We start from the raw sequence: 13,040 nt of genomic DNA, 5'->3' as shown, positions 1-13,040 counted from the left end.
TACCATATATATTACATTTATTTTAAAATAAATTCACTTTATTCAAATCTATCTACAGTGTTTTAAAGAATTATAATAATAAGGTTTTAAATGTGAAAAAGTTTTATAGTTATATGAAGTATTTTCTTTTGCCATAGGCGAAGTAGTATTTAAATAATTAGAAAAGATAACAAAAGTTTCTAACATGATTGCATATGATCATTAACCAAATTAAGTATGATAACATGATAAAAAAAAAAGATAAAATTTTATTTTTAATTTAAATTCAAATTTTAGAACTTTATCAATAAATTCAAAATTATCTTTTAATTCAAATTCAGTCTATATATATTATATTTGTATTGACTAACATAGACAAATATAGAATAAAGTTACCATATACTATTGGTATTTATTAGTTTGCCACTTGGCTTAACTATAATGCCAATTATATATGGTAATTTTATTCCTTTAATATATATATATATATATATATATATATATATATATATATATAGATTCCTTGTTCATCAATCGGTATTGAATTGAATCACATATCCTCAAAATCACTATAAAAATTTACACTACTAGAAAATGGCTATTTTGCAACTGCAAAAACGGTCAGAAAATGCTAATTTCCGACGACATTCAAACAGAAAAGTCGTAGTCACAAAATAGCTGGTCTAAAATAGTTTGCGACCGAATCCGTCCATAATTTGTGACTACAGCGGTCGCTAAGGACAAATAGAAAAACGACTATAAATGTGCTCAAGTTTCTCACTGACGCGGTCGCAAACAGGTTAAATTAAATTTTAATTTTATATTAACTTTTCCACTACTTCGGTCGCAAACGGTATATATAATTATAATAATATTTAATTTTGTTTGGGTTTTCCCACTACGGTGGTCGCAAATCTAATTTTAAATTATTTATTTATTTATCCTTCTGACTACCGTGGTTGCAAATCTAATTTAAAACTATTTATTTATTTGTATTTCCGACAGTAGTCGCAGATGTTCTTGAATCTGGAATATTTTGATGCATTTTGCGACTACTATGGTCGGAAATAAGTCAGAAAACTGGGAATTTTATGCCAAATTTCGGCTCTTTTAAAGCAATACCACCTACCAATTCAAATATACAACAACCAATTAATCTACCATGCTAACCAATCAATCCACCATTGCAACTAATCAAATCCATAAAATGCAAAACATAAATATTTGTACTAAAATATCCAAAAAGAGTTAAACATTGTGGCACCATTCAATCTAGTCTAAAATACTACAATTATAGTCAAGTGAAAATATTACCAAGTCTAAACATCCAACTACAACAAATAATACTGTCTCAAACATCAATAACCATAACAAACTAAAACTCATTATCCCCTCCATCCTCGCCATTCGAAGGACCAAATGGACGTCCGCTCATAAATTTCTCAACTAGACTCTGCAATTTGTTAAAATTTGCGCGGTCTTCTTTCCGTTCCTCCTTCAACTCTTCAACTTCTTTTCGTAATGCTTCCACCTCTTCGTGATCTTGCGAATAACTCGCATCACCAGACAACAATGTCGTAGAATGGCCTACAGAATATTGTGATCCAAGACCGTAGGTTCTACCTTTCTTTGCGCCACCAACCACCTGCGTCCATATTGAAGCTACATCATTGAGTGACACTTGGGTTGAGCTACCATCCTCGGAATCGGGTTGACTTTGACGCCATTCCTCAAAACGTTGCTGATAGGCTTCCTGAAATTAAAATGGAGTCAAATCGATACTTGAAGAAATTAAAATGTATGTTTCATAATTTTTCGATGAAGCATGTATCTATAAAAATACAAACACACACATATAAACAAGGAATGAAATGGTGCAAGTATGATGAAAGTAAAATTTTAAGAAAGAAAAAACTTATACTTAAGCAACAAAGAATATTTTTTTCATTTTTTCTAGCTCATGCTTCCTTCTTTTTCCTTTACTATTTCTTTCTTCCCCAAACAATGCCATGATCTTTCTTTATTTTTTTTGAATTCCTCCGATCCACTTCTCACTTATTAATGTTAAGAATCATTTCTTAGGGAAGCACTAAAGAATATTTTTCTCAAACTACTGCTGCTTCTGAGAGCCAACATCCATTCTAAAAGTACATGGATATGTGAGTCTACATAAAGAAATTCTGCATGCCAAAACCAGAGGCAACAGATGCACAATTACAAGCCAATATAGACTGGATATATACTAATCAAGGTGTGGACTGGATATGTACTAAGAAGCACTTGGAAGTTGGAAATTAGGGTGATAGAAGATTATTTTATTTCCTCAAGGAAAATGCTTACAACAAAACCATGTTAACATCTACGAATTTTCGGGGATGTGTATCTAGACATAAATAATCACATGTTTTACAACAAAACTATGTTAACATCTACGAATTTTCGGGGATGTGTATCTAGACATATTGCTTGATAGAACAAAATTTGTTATAGCTGCATAAGTCCTTGGTGACTTAATATATAACCAATTTTTGTATTCCCTTATATTTGAATGATATGTATACAAAAAACTCCAACCTCATGAAAAATGCACTTATTCTGTGCAAATTGCCAGTCAATGCATTTCTATGAAACAAAAGGAAGGTTCATGTTCAAGAAATGGTGAACAAAAATTGGGGCACATATGAGGTCCTGCCAACAGATAAAGATGTTCATACCAAAGGTGCCAAACCTTGTTTTATAATTTCGAAAAATGTAAACATTCCCTAACTTGGACAACATTTCAAAACGCATGCCCCAATTGAACTATATGAGATCCACTATATCTTGAGTAACTAGTTGAAATCAGTAACCCGAGTTGTCACTGGTGTTCTGCCACAAGATTGACTGGCAAAGGCGGAAGAAACTTTAAGTTTCATTCAAACCATGTCCGTTGAAACAACATGTTGATTGAGCTAATTAACCTAAAGTAAATTATAACATATATAAAATACAGTATAAAAGTTATAGATTGTGTAAGGTCCTTGTCTTATGACTAAAAGAATAATCAACCCCAACAAATCAAAGAAGAAGAAGAAGAAAGAAGAAGAGACAAAAATGAAATAGAAGGATCTTACATATACCCTCGCAGCACGCGGCTCGACCCATTCTCTTGTCCCATCCTTTTTCTTTTTCAAATGCTTGTCCTCAAAGACCTCAGCATAAGTCATAACTCTCCCTTTTTCCTTTTCCTGCCAAAAAAAAAATTAAGTTAGATAAAGTTCAATTGCATCTAGTTAAAATCAAAATAAATATAATAAGAAAGTTACCATTCTCCTTCGATGGGTCTCCATACTAATTGAACCCCCAGTGTGCAATGAGCCACCCGTATTGGAGGCACGGGCAGCCTTTGTAGCATTGATCCTCTTCTTAAATTCTTCAGAAGCCCATATCACAATAAGTCTATCCCACATGTCTTTTAGCATCCAACCGGGCTTCTCGCCCTTCTGTCGAGCTTTATAAAGGAGATTTTTAAGCCGATCAACAACTTTTTTCTCGAAATTATGACTTATTTGCTGATGATATTTGGGAATCCATGCACACCTTGTCTGCAAATTATTTAAAACATTAGATGAAATAAGGGTAGTTTGATAAATAATAAAAAATTTATGGATTTTGTACCCTAAATTGATTCCACATCTAATCTCTATAATAATACGGTATATCTGACCATTTACTCCAAGCATCTCGTTAAAATCCTGTAATACAATCCATAACCACCTTCGTAGATTCATTTGAGGGAACAAACCTGCATTAAAATTAACATATCTTAAAAATATATTCAACAATTCACACGAATAATAAAGTAATTGCTTACCCAGTAGTCCCATCAGGAATGATAATCAGTCTATAAAAGGAATCATATGATACAATCTCTTCAAAAGTCTGAGTCTGTGTATCATCAGGAGCAGGTGTAGATGTATTAATGGATGGGGATGACGGTATGGTAGAGTCTCCAACATGCGGCCTAGAAACACTAGAAGTGGATGATGATGGAGATGAACATGGAGCCACAGATGCGGAACCACCATTCTGACTAACATGGTAACTTGGGTATGGAGTGCAGGATGACAGAGGCATAAATGAAGAGCCACCATGCTGACTAGTACGATAAGTTGGCGAAGAAGATGACATAGTGTGCATGCTTTGGGAATTAGAGATAGGCTTATATCGAACTGAATCACAAGGGGGCAAAGTGAAAAATCCAGGTGGCAGTGAAGTCTGCTGAGTAGGCGGAGGCTGAGGAGGCGGAGGCGGTTGAGGATGAGGAGGACCCATAAATGGCACAGACGAGGTATTGGGACCTGAAGTGTACTGAGGAAGCTAGGAATTGTGTCTTATCTTCTTTTTTTTACCCGGCACCATCTGTGTAACATAAGTATATTAAAAACATTAGATGAAATATGTTAAGACATAAAAAATGTAAAGCTACAGTTGGTAATTTGATAATTTGTTACTGTGTCATGCACATACTGGAAATGTGCACTGTGATAGATCATAAAACGTTGCTTAAGCACTCTATTCTTGTATACAGATACGTAAATATATACACGAGGGTCTTGGAGAATAAGACTCCAAAGTAGTACTACCTAAATGAGATAACAATTACACCAATTCTATACAAATATACTTCAACAATTCCTATGTGACATTATCCTAATAGAGCCATTCAAATTTTCATAGCAGAAGAAGCAAATACTCATATTTCATATACAAGAATTCAAATTATTCTGCATAAAAGAAATGCGGCAGCACTTAAAATGCAGTTGTTTAAAGCAAAAATTTCTAAGAAGGGAGGATAACCAGTAACAGTAAATGTTGCAGGTCACCTAACATTATGGTCAATTCACAAGAGGGCCAACTGTAGCTTTTCTTAAACTACTTACTATTGTTTCAAAGTCATCACTCATCACAAGCTGTGTTACCAACATGTCAATCCTCTTCGCTTGATTGATATTCATTATTTAATTCTTCCTCATCGCTTGTTTCATTTTCATCATGCAATTCTTCCTCATCGCTTATTTCATTTTCATCAAATAATTCTTCCTCGCTTGTTTCATGTTCATCGGCGGGATCTTCCTCCATGTTTGTATGGGATATTCCTTCCCCAAAATCATATGGATTTGCTCTACGAGTAAGGACCAAAGCATCATATTCTTCATAGATGCCTTTACTATGCTTCAATTCACCCACTAATTCATCATCAACACTTTCTTGAATACTCGAAATATCATTCTAGTATGTGACTTCTAATGCATTCTCAACTTCTACTCTACCTACGGGCTTTGTTTTTATAATATCCGCCATGTGGACTTATTCTTGCACAAAAGATAAGGAACATAATATACTTGTTTTACATTTTGTGCAATGATAAATGGATCATAGAATTCATACTCCTTCGTGTGGTTAATTTCAACTATTTTATACTGAGGGTGAACCTTTGTACCTCTAGTAGGTGTTGGAACATACCACTTACACCGAAAGAGTGCCAAATTTTTTTTCGGCCAACCGAAATACTCTAATTCTAAAATCTCTTGGAGTACACCATAATAATCAACATCTTCATCACCCTTTACCCATACCCCACTATTATTAGTTTTCTTATTCTTAGACCATTCTTCTGTAGTGAAACTTGTAACCATTGACAAAGTACTTAGACATTATTTTGACTCTATTGTCAGGTCCCCAAGCAATATCACGCAAAAATGGGTCATTAATTCCATTCACCGGATTATGAACCTATGTAAAGTTAAAGAAAAGTTAGAATTTTAAAGATACATGTACTTAATTTGTAGCCACAAAATAGAACTTACAAACTCCGGAAACCACTCTGAAAATCTTGGATAAATAGCATCATGCCCATTTACACCTATAAAGTAACTGCCCCACAAAATTATAGCTTTCATTAGTTAAAATAACTTTGATCGTGTAATAATTGCATTTAGTATAAATTAAGACTTACTTATAATAAGGTTGGACCTCTGGACAATTCAACAATACATGTGTTGTAGCGGACTTTTTCTCCATCTCAGTCAAATTTCGCGTTTTACTAGTTTTTGGACCTCTACCTGGTTGATTGAATATGGAAAATGGTGGTGCCAAAGGATCACTAATACCTCCATCATCATACCGATTTGGCCTATTTCTCAAATATGGCACATCATGTTCAAAATAATATGAACAAAAAAAAGAAGTTTCTTTAGCCAAATGTGCCTCGCATATCGATCCCTCAATCCTGGATCGATTTTTTACGGTCCGTTTACATTTTTCAATAGTCCTACATAGCACAATTTTTAGATGAAATAATGTTTAATTAAAACAAGTCAAGGAAAAATAATTTAAAGTCATTACCTCTCATAAGGATACATCCATCTACATTGTACAGGCCCTCCAAGTCATGCCTCTTGTGCAAGATGAATTGAAAGATATTCCATTACATCAAAAAACCCAAGAGGAAAAAAAAATTTCTAGCTTGTTTAAAGTTAAGCAAATGTTACTTTCCATGTAAGCTAAGTTCTCTACCTTCAATGTGCTAGAACACAACTCCTTGAAAAATAAACTTATCTCAGTAATGGGTTTCCATATTCTATCAAGCAAGGCTTTGAATGCAATAGGCATCAAAGATTCGAGGAAAATGTGACAATCGTGGCTCTTCATAGACGTCAACTTCCCTTCTTTCATATCAACACACCTGGATAAGTTTGATGCATATCCATCAGGCATCCTCAAATTCTTAACCCAATCACAAATCTCTCTTCTCTCATCCAAAGTGAATGTGTAACTGGCCTTGGGTTTCTGAATCTTGTTGTTCAAGTATGTCAGGTACAACTCACTTCACCTACAATATTCCTTTAAGTCCATCCTAGCCTTCAAGTTATCTTTTGTCTTATTATTGACATCCATTATTGTATTAAACAAGTTGTCAAAAAAGTTTTTCTCAATATGCATGACATCTAAATTATGCTGAAGAAGATTATGCCTCCAATAAGGTAACTCCCAAAATATTCTCTGTTTAGTCCAATTATGCGTAACACCATAACCAGGTATTTTATTAGACATTGGAGATTCTGTTACCATTGGTAGAAACCTAACTCTGTTCCAAATTTCTTCTGGCGACAATGGTGACAGTGGCTCCTCAAAATCAGTTTGGTTCTTCATAAATGCACTAGTATTTCTCCTAAACTCATGATCCATAGGCAAGAATCGACGATGGCAGTCAAACCATGTATTCTTTCCTCCATGTTTCAACGTGAATGCTTTTGTTTCTTCCATACAAGTTGGGCAAGCTAACTTTCCTGCAGTCGACCACTCGGACAACATTCCATAAGCAGGGAAATCATTTATAGTCCGCATCAAAGCAGCATGCAATCTGAAGTTTTGTTTAGTTGATATATCATATGTTTCCACACCTTCATGCCACAATAACTATAACTCATCAATTAAAGGTTGCATGTATACATCAATCAAACTTTTCGGATTGCGCGGACCTGGAACAATGCAAGTTAGGAACAAATATGGACTTGTCATACACAGCTCAGGAGGAAGATTATACGGCGTAACAAACACTGGCCAACATGAATATGGTGCAGCAGAGACAGAAAAAGGGATGAATCCGTCTGCACATAAACCCAACCTAATATTTCTAGGTTCACTAGCAAAATTCGGAAACAACCTATCAAAATGCTTCCATGCTTCTCCATCTGACGGATGACACAAAATATCAGGTGGCCTTTTATTTTCATGGTGCCATCTCATATGAGGAGCAGAGCTCATTGATGCATACACCCTCTTTAACCTAGGTATAAGGGGTAAGTAATGCATCACCTTAACTGGAACCTTCTTCTTTTTTGAATTTATGACTTTCTTATAACGAGGTTGGTTACAAAATTTGCAATTTTCTAAGGTTGCATCATCCTTATAGAATAACATGCAACCTTTCTCACAACAATCAATCCTCTCTGATGAAAGTCCTAACTTAGAAACCAATTTCTTTGCTGTGTTGAAATCTTTGTGCAGGTCAATTTTATTCGGATTAAGTTCATTCATAAGGCCAATGATAGAGTCCATGCCCGCTTGAAAAATACTTGAATCTGATTTAATACTTAATAATCTAACTGCGACAGACAACTTAGAATGCATTGAGCCTTTATACAATGGACGACTTGCTTCCTCTAACTGTTCATAGAAACGCCTAGCATCATCATTTGGTTCAGACTGAGCCCCCGAGTGCATCACAAAAGCATCCCTAACCATTTCACTGAATCGAGAATTTTCAGCATTATTCTCTGCTAATGGACTACCCTCACTATCAATTTTTTTTTGAAAATCAACGTTACCAACACTAGCAACATCCTCTCCATGAATAGTCCACACGTAATAATTTTCCATAAACCCTTTTTTATAAAGATGAACTTTAACAACATCTGGTTGTAATAACTTTCCGCATTTGCATTTCCTACAAGGACACCTAATCACCCCTTCACTGAGAAATTCATGAAGTGTTTTTGTTTTAGCCATTAATTCGGCAACCCCTTCTATAAATTCCTCCCTCAACCCACTACGATTAGGATAAATTCGATTATACATCTATCTACGATGTGCAAGCTCCATCTACACAAAATAAATCCAAGATATGTAAAACAATACATATTAATTAGTAAATTGCCATATAATGCAGTCATGATTTAGTAAATTACCATATAATGCAGTCAAATATAGCCCTAAATCTTCTTCTGCTTCAGTTTATACTTATCACTTTTGATCTAGACTCTTAATGTATGGAAATATGATGTGCTCTGCACATAATCATCACAGATTCCAGGTTATGTTGAGCATTTACCGTATGTTTTCTCCTATAGTGTTGTCAACAAGTATGCATTTTTGCTCGTACTTTTTAGGGCTCGGAAGGACTTCTAGTCTACTAGAATCCCAGATTATTAAATATGTCTTTAGTTCATTTCATATATAACTAGCACAGCTTTTGTAAAATGTTTCTCTCAAATCTCTTTTACAGTTGAATTTACTTATCAATATGAAGATAGGAGTTTATGTACAAGCCTTGTTTTACTTCTGTGAAATTGTAAGTTTTCTGTTTCATTAGCAAGAATATGTGTCTTTATAATTGTCTAAATTCAAGCTCAAAACGCGTGAGAACTCGAGTGTGAGTTTTTTTTTTGCACCAGAAAGTTGAAAGTCCAAGCTGAATTTCACTTTGAATGCAAGTGAAGTGTGTGTCCACTATTTTATTCCTTCAAAGACAGTGATGCATAATTCTCTTTTAGGTTTCTACTTTGCTGGTACGATACAAGGAACTAATGTTCGACACAGCATATAGTCGGATAAAGTTTTGGCAGAGGGAGCCAGAAATGCTACAGACATGGTGGACATTACTATCAATAATGTATACCACAGGCAGATTTCTTTAACAAAGTACCCCAAAAAGTCAATTGGTCCTATGAATAAAGTTCATATATGGAAATCTATACATGACAAAAGCGCATTGAAGCTTTCAATTTGCAACAATTTAAAAATAAAGTGACCAGCAAACAAAACTAATTACTTCTATCTTTTCTCACCGTAAGATTTCAGTCGTTTGCCTATGTCAGCCTTTTGTCTCCTTCAGTCGTTTGCCTCTGTCAGTCGCACAGATGAACTCGAAGAACAATCAACCTCACGGGTGAAATGGAAGAGAAATCAAAGAAGAAAAAAGATATGAGAGGGAAAGAGAGGAGGGAAATTGGGCGCCCAGAAATTGGGAAAATAGGGCGCGACAGAAATTGGGGAAATAGGGCTTTGGCATAAATTCGAAATATTAAATTTAGATTTCTGACTACCGTGGTCGCAAACCCACTTAAATATTCTTTTACCATTTTAATTTTAACTTTGTGACCGACACAGTCGCTTTGTTGGTCAACTAATATTTTTGACTTTTTATTGTCCAACCGAGTCGGTCGCAAAAGTGATGGCGGGAAATTGGCCCGTTATTTTTCCACTGCTTTCGTTGGAATAATAATCAAATTTCTTTTTAAAAAAAAAGTAATAAAAAATCAGTCTGTTTCCGACTACAACAGTCGCAAAAGTAGTCTCATTAGCGACTACTTCATTTTCAGTCGGAAATTTCAGTCACAAATTAATGTTTTTCTAGTAGTGTCAATTGTTACTCGGATTTTAGGGTAAACAACACCATATGAAATGAACCATAGGCATGAACTTATATAAATATTTAGAGAAAAGCTTATAAATATTTTATTAGTAATAGTTTTTTTTCCTTTTTGGGAGAGGGGACGAGGTATTGTTAGGTGGGAGAATAACCAAAAAAAAAACAGAAAGGGCGAGTTATAGAAAACAAAAAAGTTCGTGGATCTTCAAGTTAACCAAGCGTGACAACTTCAGAATCAAGAGATATATCAATATCACTCAATTAATAACTAATTTGTATACTTTTTTACTAAAATTGTCCACGTAATGTATATTACTCCTTAAACAAGTTTTTATTACAAATTATATACAATTCATTATTAATGCCTTAAATTAGGGGTTTCAGTTACAATTTTTTTCTTTTTTTCTCCTCTCTTTCCTGCTGCCTTAATTGCTTATAAAATAATCCAATCTGGAGCTGATTCTCAGTATTTTTGTACCACACCCAAATTACACATCATTTCTCTCTGCTATAGATACAAAATCTGAAAGCAGAATTTTCGTACCATTCATCAAGTTTGTTCTCTTCTTCTTGTTATTAATCCAATTTTATGCCTCGAATGATGATGAGTGTGAAGAAATTGAAAAACAGTTCGTGCAGAGGTGTGCCAAGACAGCCATAGAAACGGAAGATAGGATAGACGGAATGATTTTAGAAAAAAGGTACTAATTTTTATAGAAAAAGGTGTTACATGATTATTATAGCAGGAAAAGGTACTCATTTTTATTTTTAAAAAAAAGGTGTCGCTAATTGTTCCTTAATCCTTAATCCAATTTATGCCTCAAAAGATAATGAACGTGAAGAAATTGAAAAACAGTTCGTTCAGAGGTGTACCAAGACAGCCACAGAAATGAAAGGATATAAGGAAGCAACAAAATTTTTCGAATTCTTATTCTACTAGTAGCAAAAATTGGTCCGTCCTTTCTTTTAATTACTCCAAGACCCAAGTATAGAGCTTTAATGTGCTTTGGCTTTTGGAGCAACGATGGAATATGCAAGCTTTACTTCTGTGAGAGTAGGATTTTCTCTTTTCGAGTGTTGTTTAAGGTGCAGAACTTTGGAGTCTGCTCTTAGACTATCGTGCTTTTGAGTGTGTCCATGGTTTCAAGAAACTTGTAAAGTGCCTACAATAGTGAGAAAACAATTCGAGTAAAGTGCCTATACAGTATACACTTATTTACAACTTATCTATAACTTTCGTACATTATTTTTCCCTAGTTAAATATATCTACAACATCATAAAACTTAAATACAATTTTCATACACATTATGTACAAATTTATAATAGTAAAAATAATATTTATACAACTAATTATATATTATACAACGTATCTATAATTTTCATATATTATTTCTACCCAGTTAAATATAACTACAATATCATACAACTTAAATATAATTTTTATATAAATTTTGTACAATATATCTTTTGTATATATTTTGTATCTGATTTGTATGTGTCTGTGGTGTGTGCTTCTTCCTTTCTAAAATTCCAATCAAAACTTACTCACTTAATACAATTTTGATACATATTAACAACTTTATGTAAAAAAAAAATATTGATTACAAATTTTATACAACGATTCATACATTATACAACTATTTTTTAACTTTCATACAACATTCAAATAATATATATATCCAACTAAAACAGAATAAATTTACATACAATTATAATACAACTTTACTGCAATGTTGTAACGACCCAGCCGGTCATTTCATGAGTTACCACTCTGTTTCCCCCATTTCTGCTTCTTATTGCTTTGTTTATAGGTTCTATGTGTGATCTGGTTGGTTGGCTCGGGTTCGGAAAGGTTTTGGTAAGGTTTGAAACACTTAGTCTCTTTTGAGGAAACTTAAGTTGGAAAAGTCAACCAGATGTTGACTTATGTATTAGAGGGCTCGGATGTGAGTTCCGATGGTTCGGATAGCTTTGGGAGATAATTGGAGACTTAGGAGCGTGATCAGAATGTGTTTTGGAGGTCCAGAGTAGATTTAGGTTTGAATTGGCAAAAATTGAAATTTTGGCGTTTTTCGGTTGGTAGGTGAGATTTTGATATAAGGGTCAGAATGGAATTCTGGGAGTTGCAGTAGGACCGTTGTGTCATTCGGGATGTGTGTGCAAAATTTCAGGTCATTCGGACGTGGTTTGGTAGACTTTTTGATCAAAAGCGGAATTCGGAAGATTTTGGAATTTTAGGCTTGATTTCGATGTGATTTGGTTGATTCGATGTTGTTTGAGGTGTTTTGAAGATTGATACAAGTTTGAGTAGTGGTATATGATGTGTTTGTGCTTTTGGTTGAGGTCCTGAGGGCCTCGGAGTAATTTCGGATGGTTGGCGGAAAGTTTGAAAGTTGGTTTTGGCAGCTGAAGATGTTCCATTGCTGTCATAACCTCACCTGCGGCTAGGTGACCGTAGGTGCGGGCTCGCATAAGCGTAGGGGGAGCCGCAGATGCGGCCAAGTAGAAGGTGAGCTGGAACCGCAGAAGCGATCGAGGAGGCGCACCTGCGGTGGCGCAGATGCGATATTTTAACCGCAGATGCGGAAATGGTCAAGTAAGTGAAAACCGCAGGTATGATGGTCTAGACCGAAGGAGCGGGATCTGGACCGCAGGTGCGATAAGCCTGGGCCATAAGATATAAGTTATTTCCTTCGCGAATTTTTGGGTTATTCCACCATTTCTAAGTCGGTTTTGGAGCTTTTTGGGAGATTTTGAAGAGGGAATTCAAGGGAGCTTCGTTGAGGTAAGATTGTTGAACCTAAAACTCATTTTTATGGTATTATTTCGCGGATTAGAGCTGTAATTATGGAAATCAAGAGTTAA

General features: G+C 34.8%; 1 protein-coding gene across 1 annotated transcript; it reads right to left on the bottom strand.

The window, feature by feature from the left end:
* Positions 1-6,849: 6,849 nt before the first annotated feature.
* Positions 6,850-8,601, bottom strand: LOC142162330 (uncharacterized). Its single transcript, XM_075218674.1, has 2 exons — positions 7,545-8,601; positions 6,850-7,424 (listed from the first exon to the last, which is right to left on the bottom strand). Exons 1-2 carry the CDS (start codon positions 8,599-8,601, stop codon positions 6,850-6,852), a joined length of 1,632 nt encoding a protein of 543 aa, XP_075074775.1.
* Positions 8,602-13,040: the final 4,439 nt, after the last annotated feature.

The sequence above is a fragment of the Nicotiana tabacum genome, chromosome 7 (genome assembly GCF_000715075.1).
Source record: "Nicotiana tabacum cultivar K326 chromosome 7, ASM71507v2, whole genome shotgun sequence".
Classification (NCBI taxonomy): Eukaryota; Viridiplantae; Streptophyta; class Magnoliopsida; order Solanales; family Solanaceae; genus Nicotiana; species Nicotiana tabacum.
The sequence above is the reverse complement of the archived record's forward strand: the minus strand, read 5'-3'. Positions and strand labels throughout refer to the sequence as shown.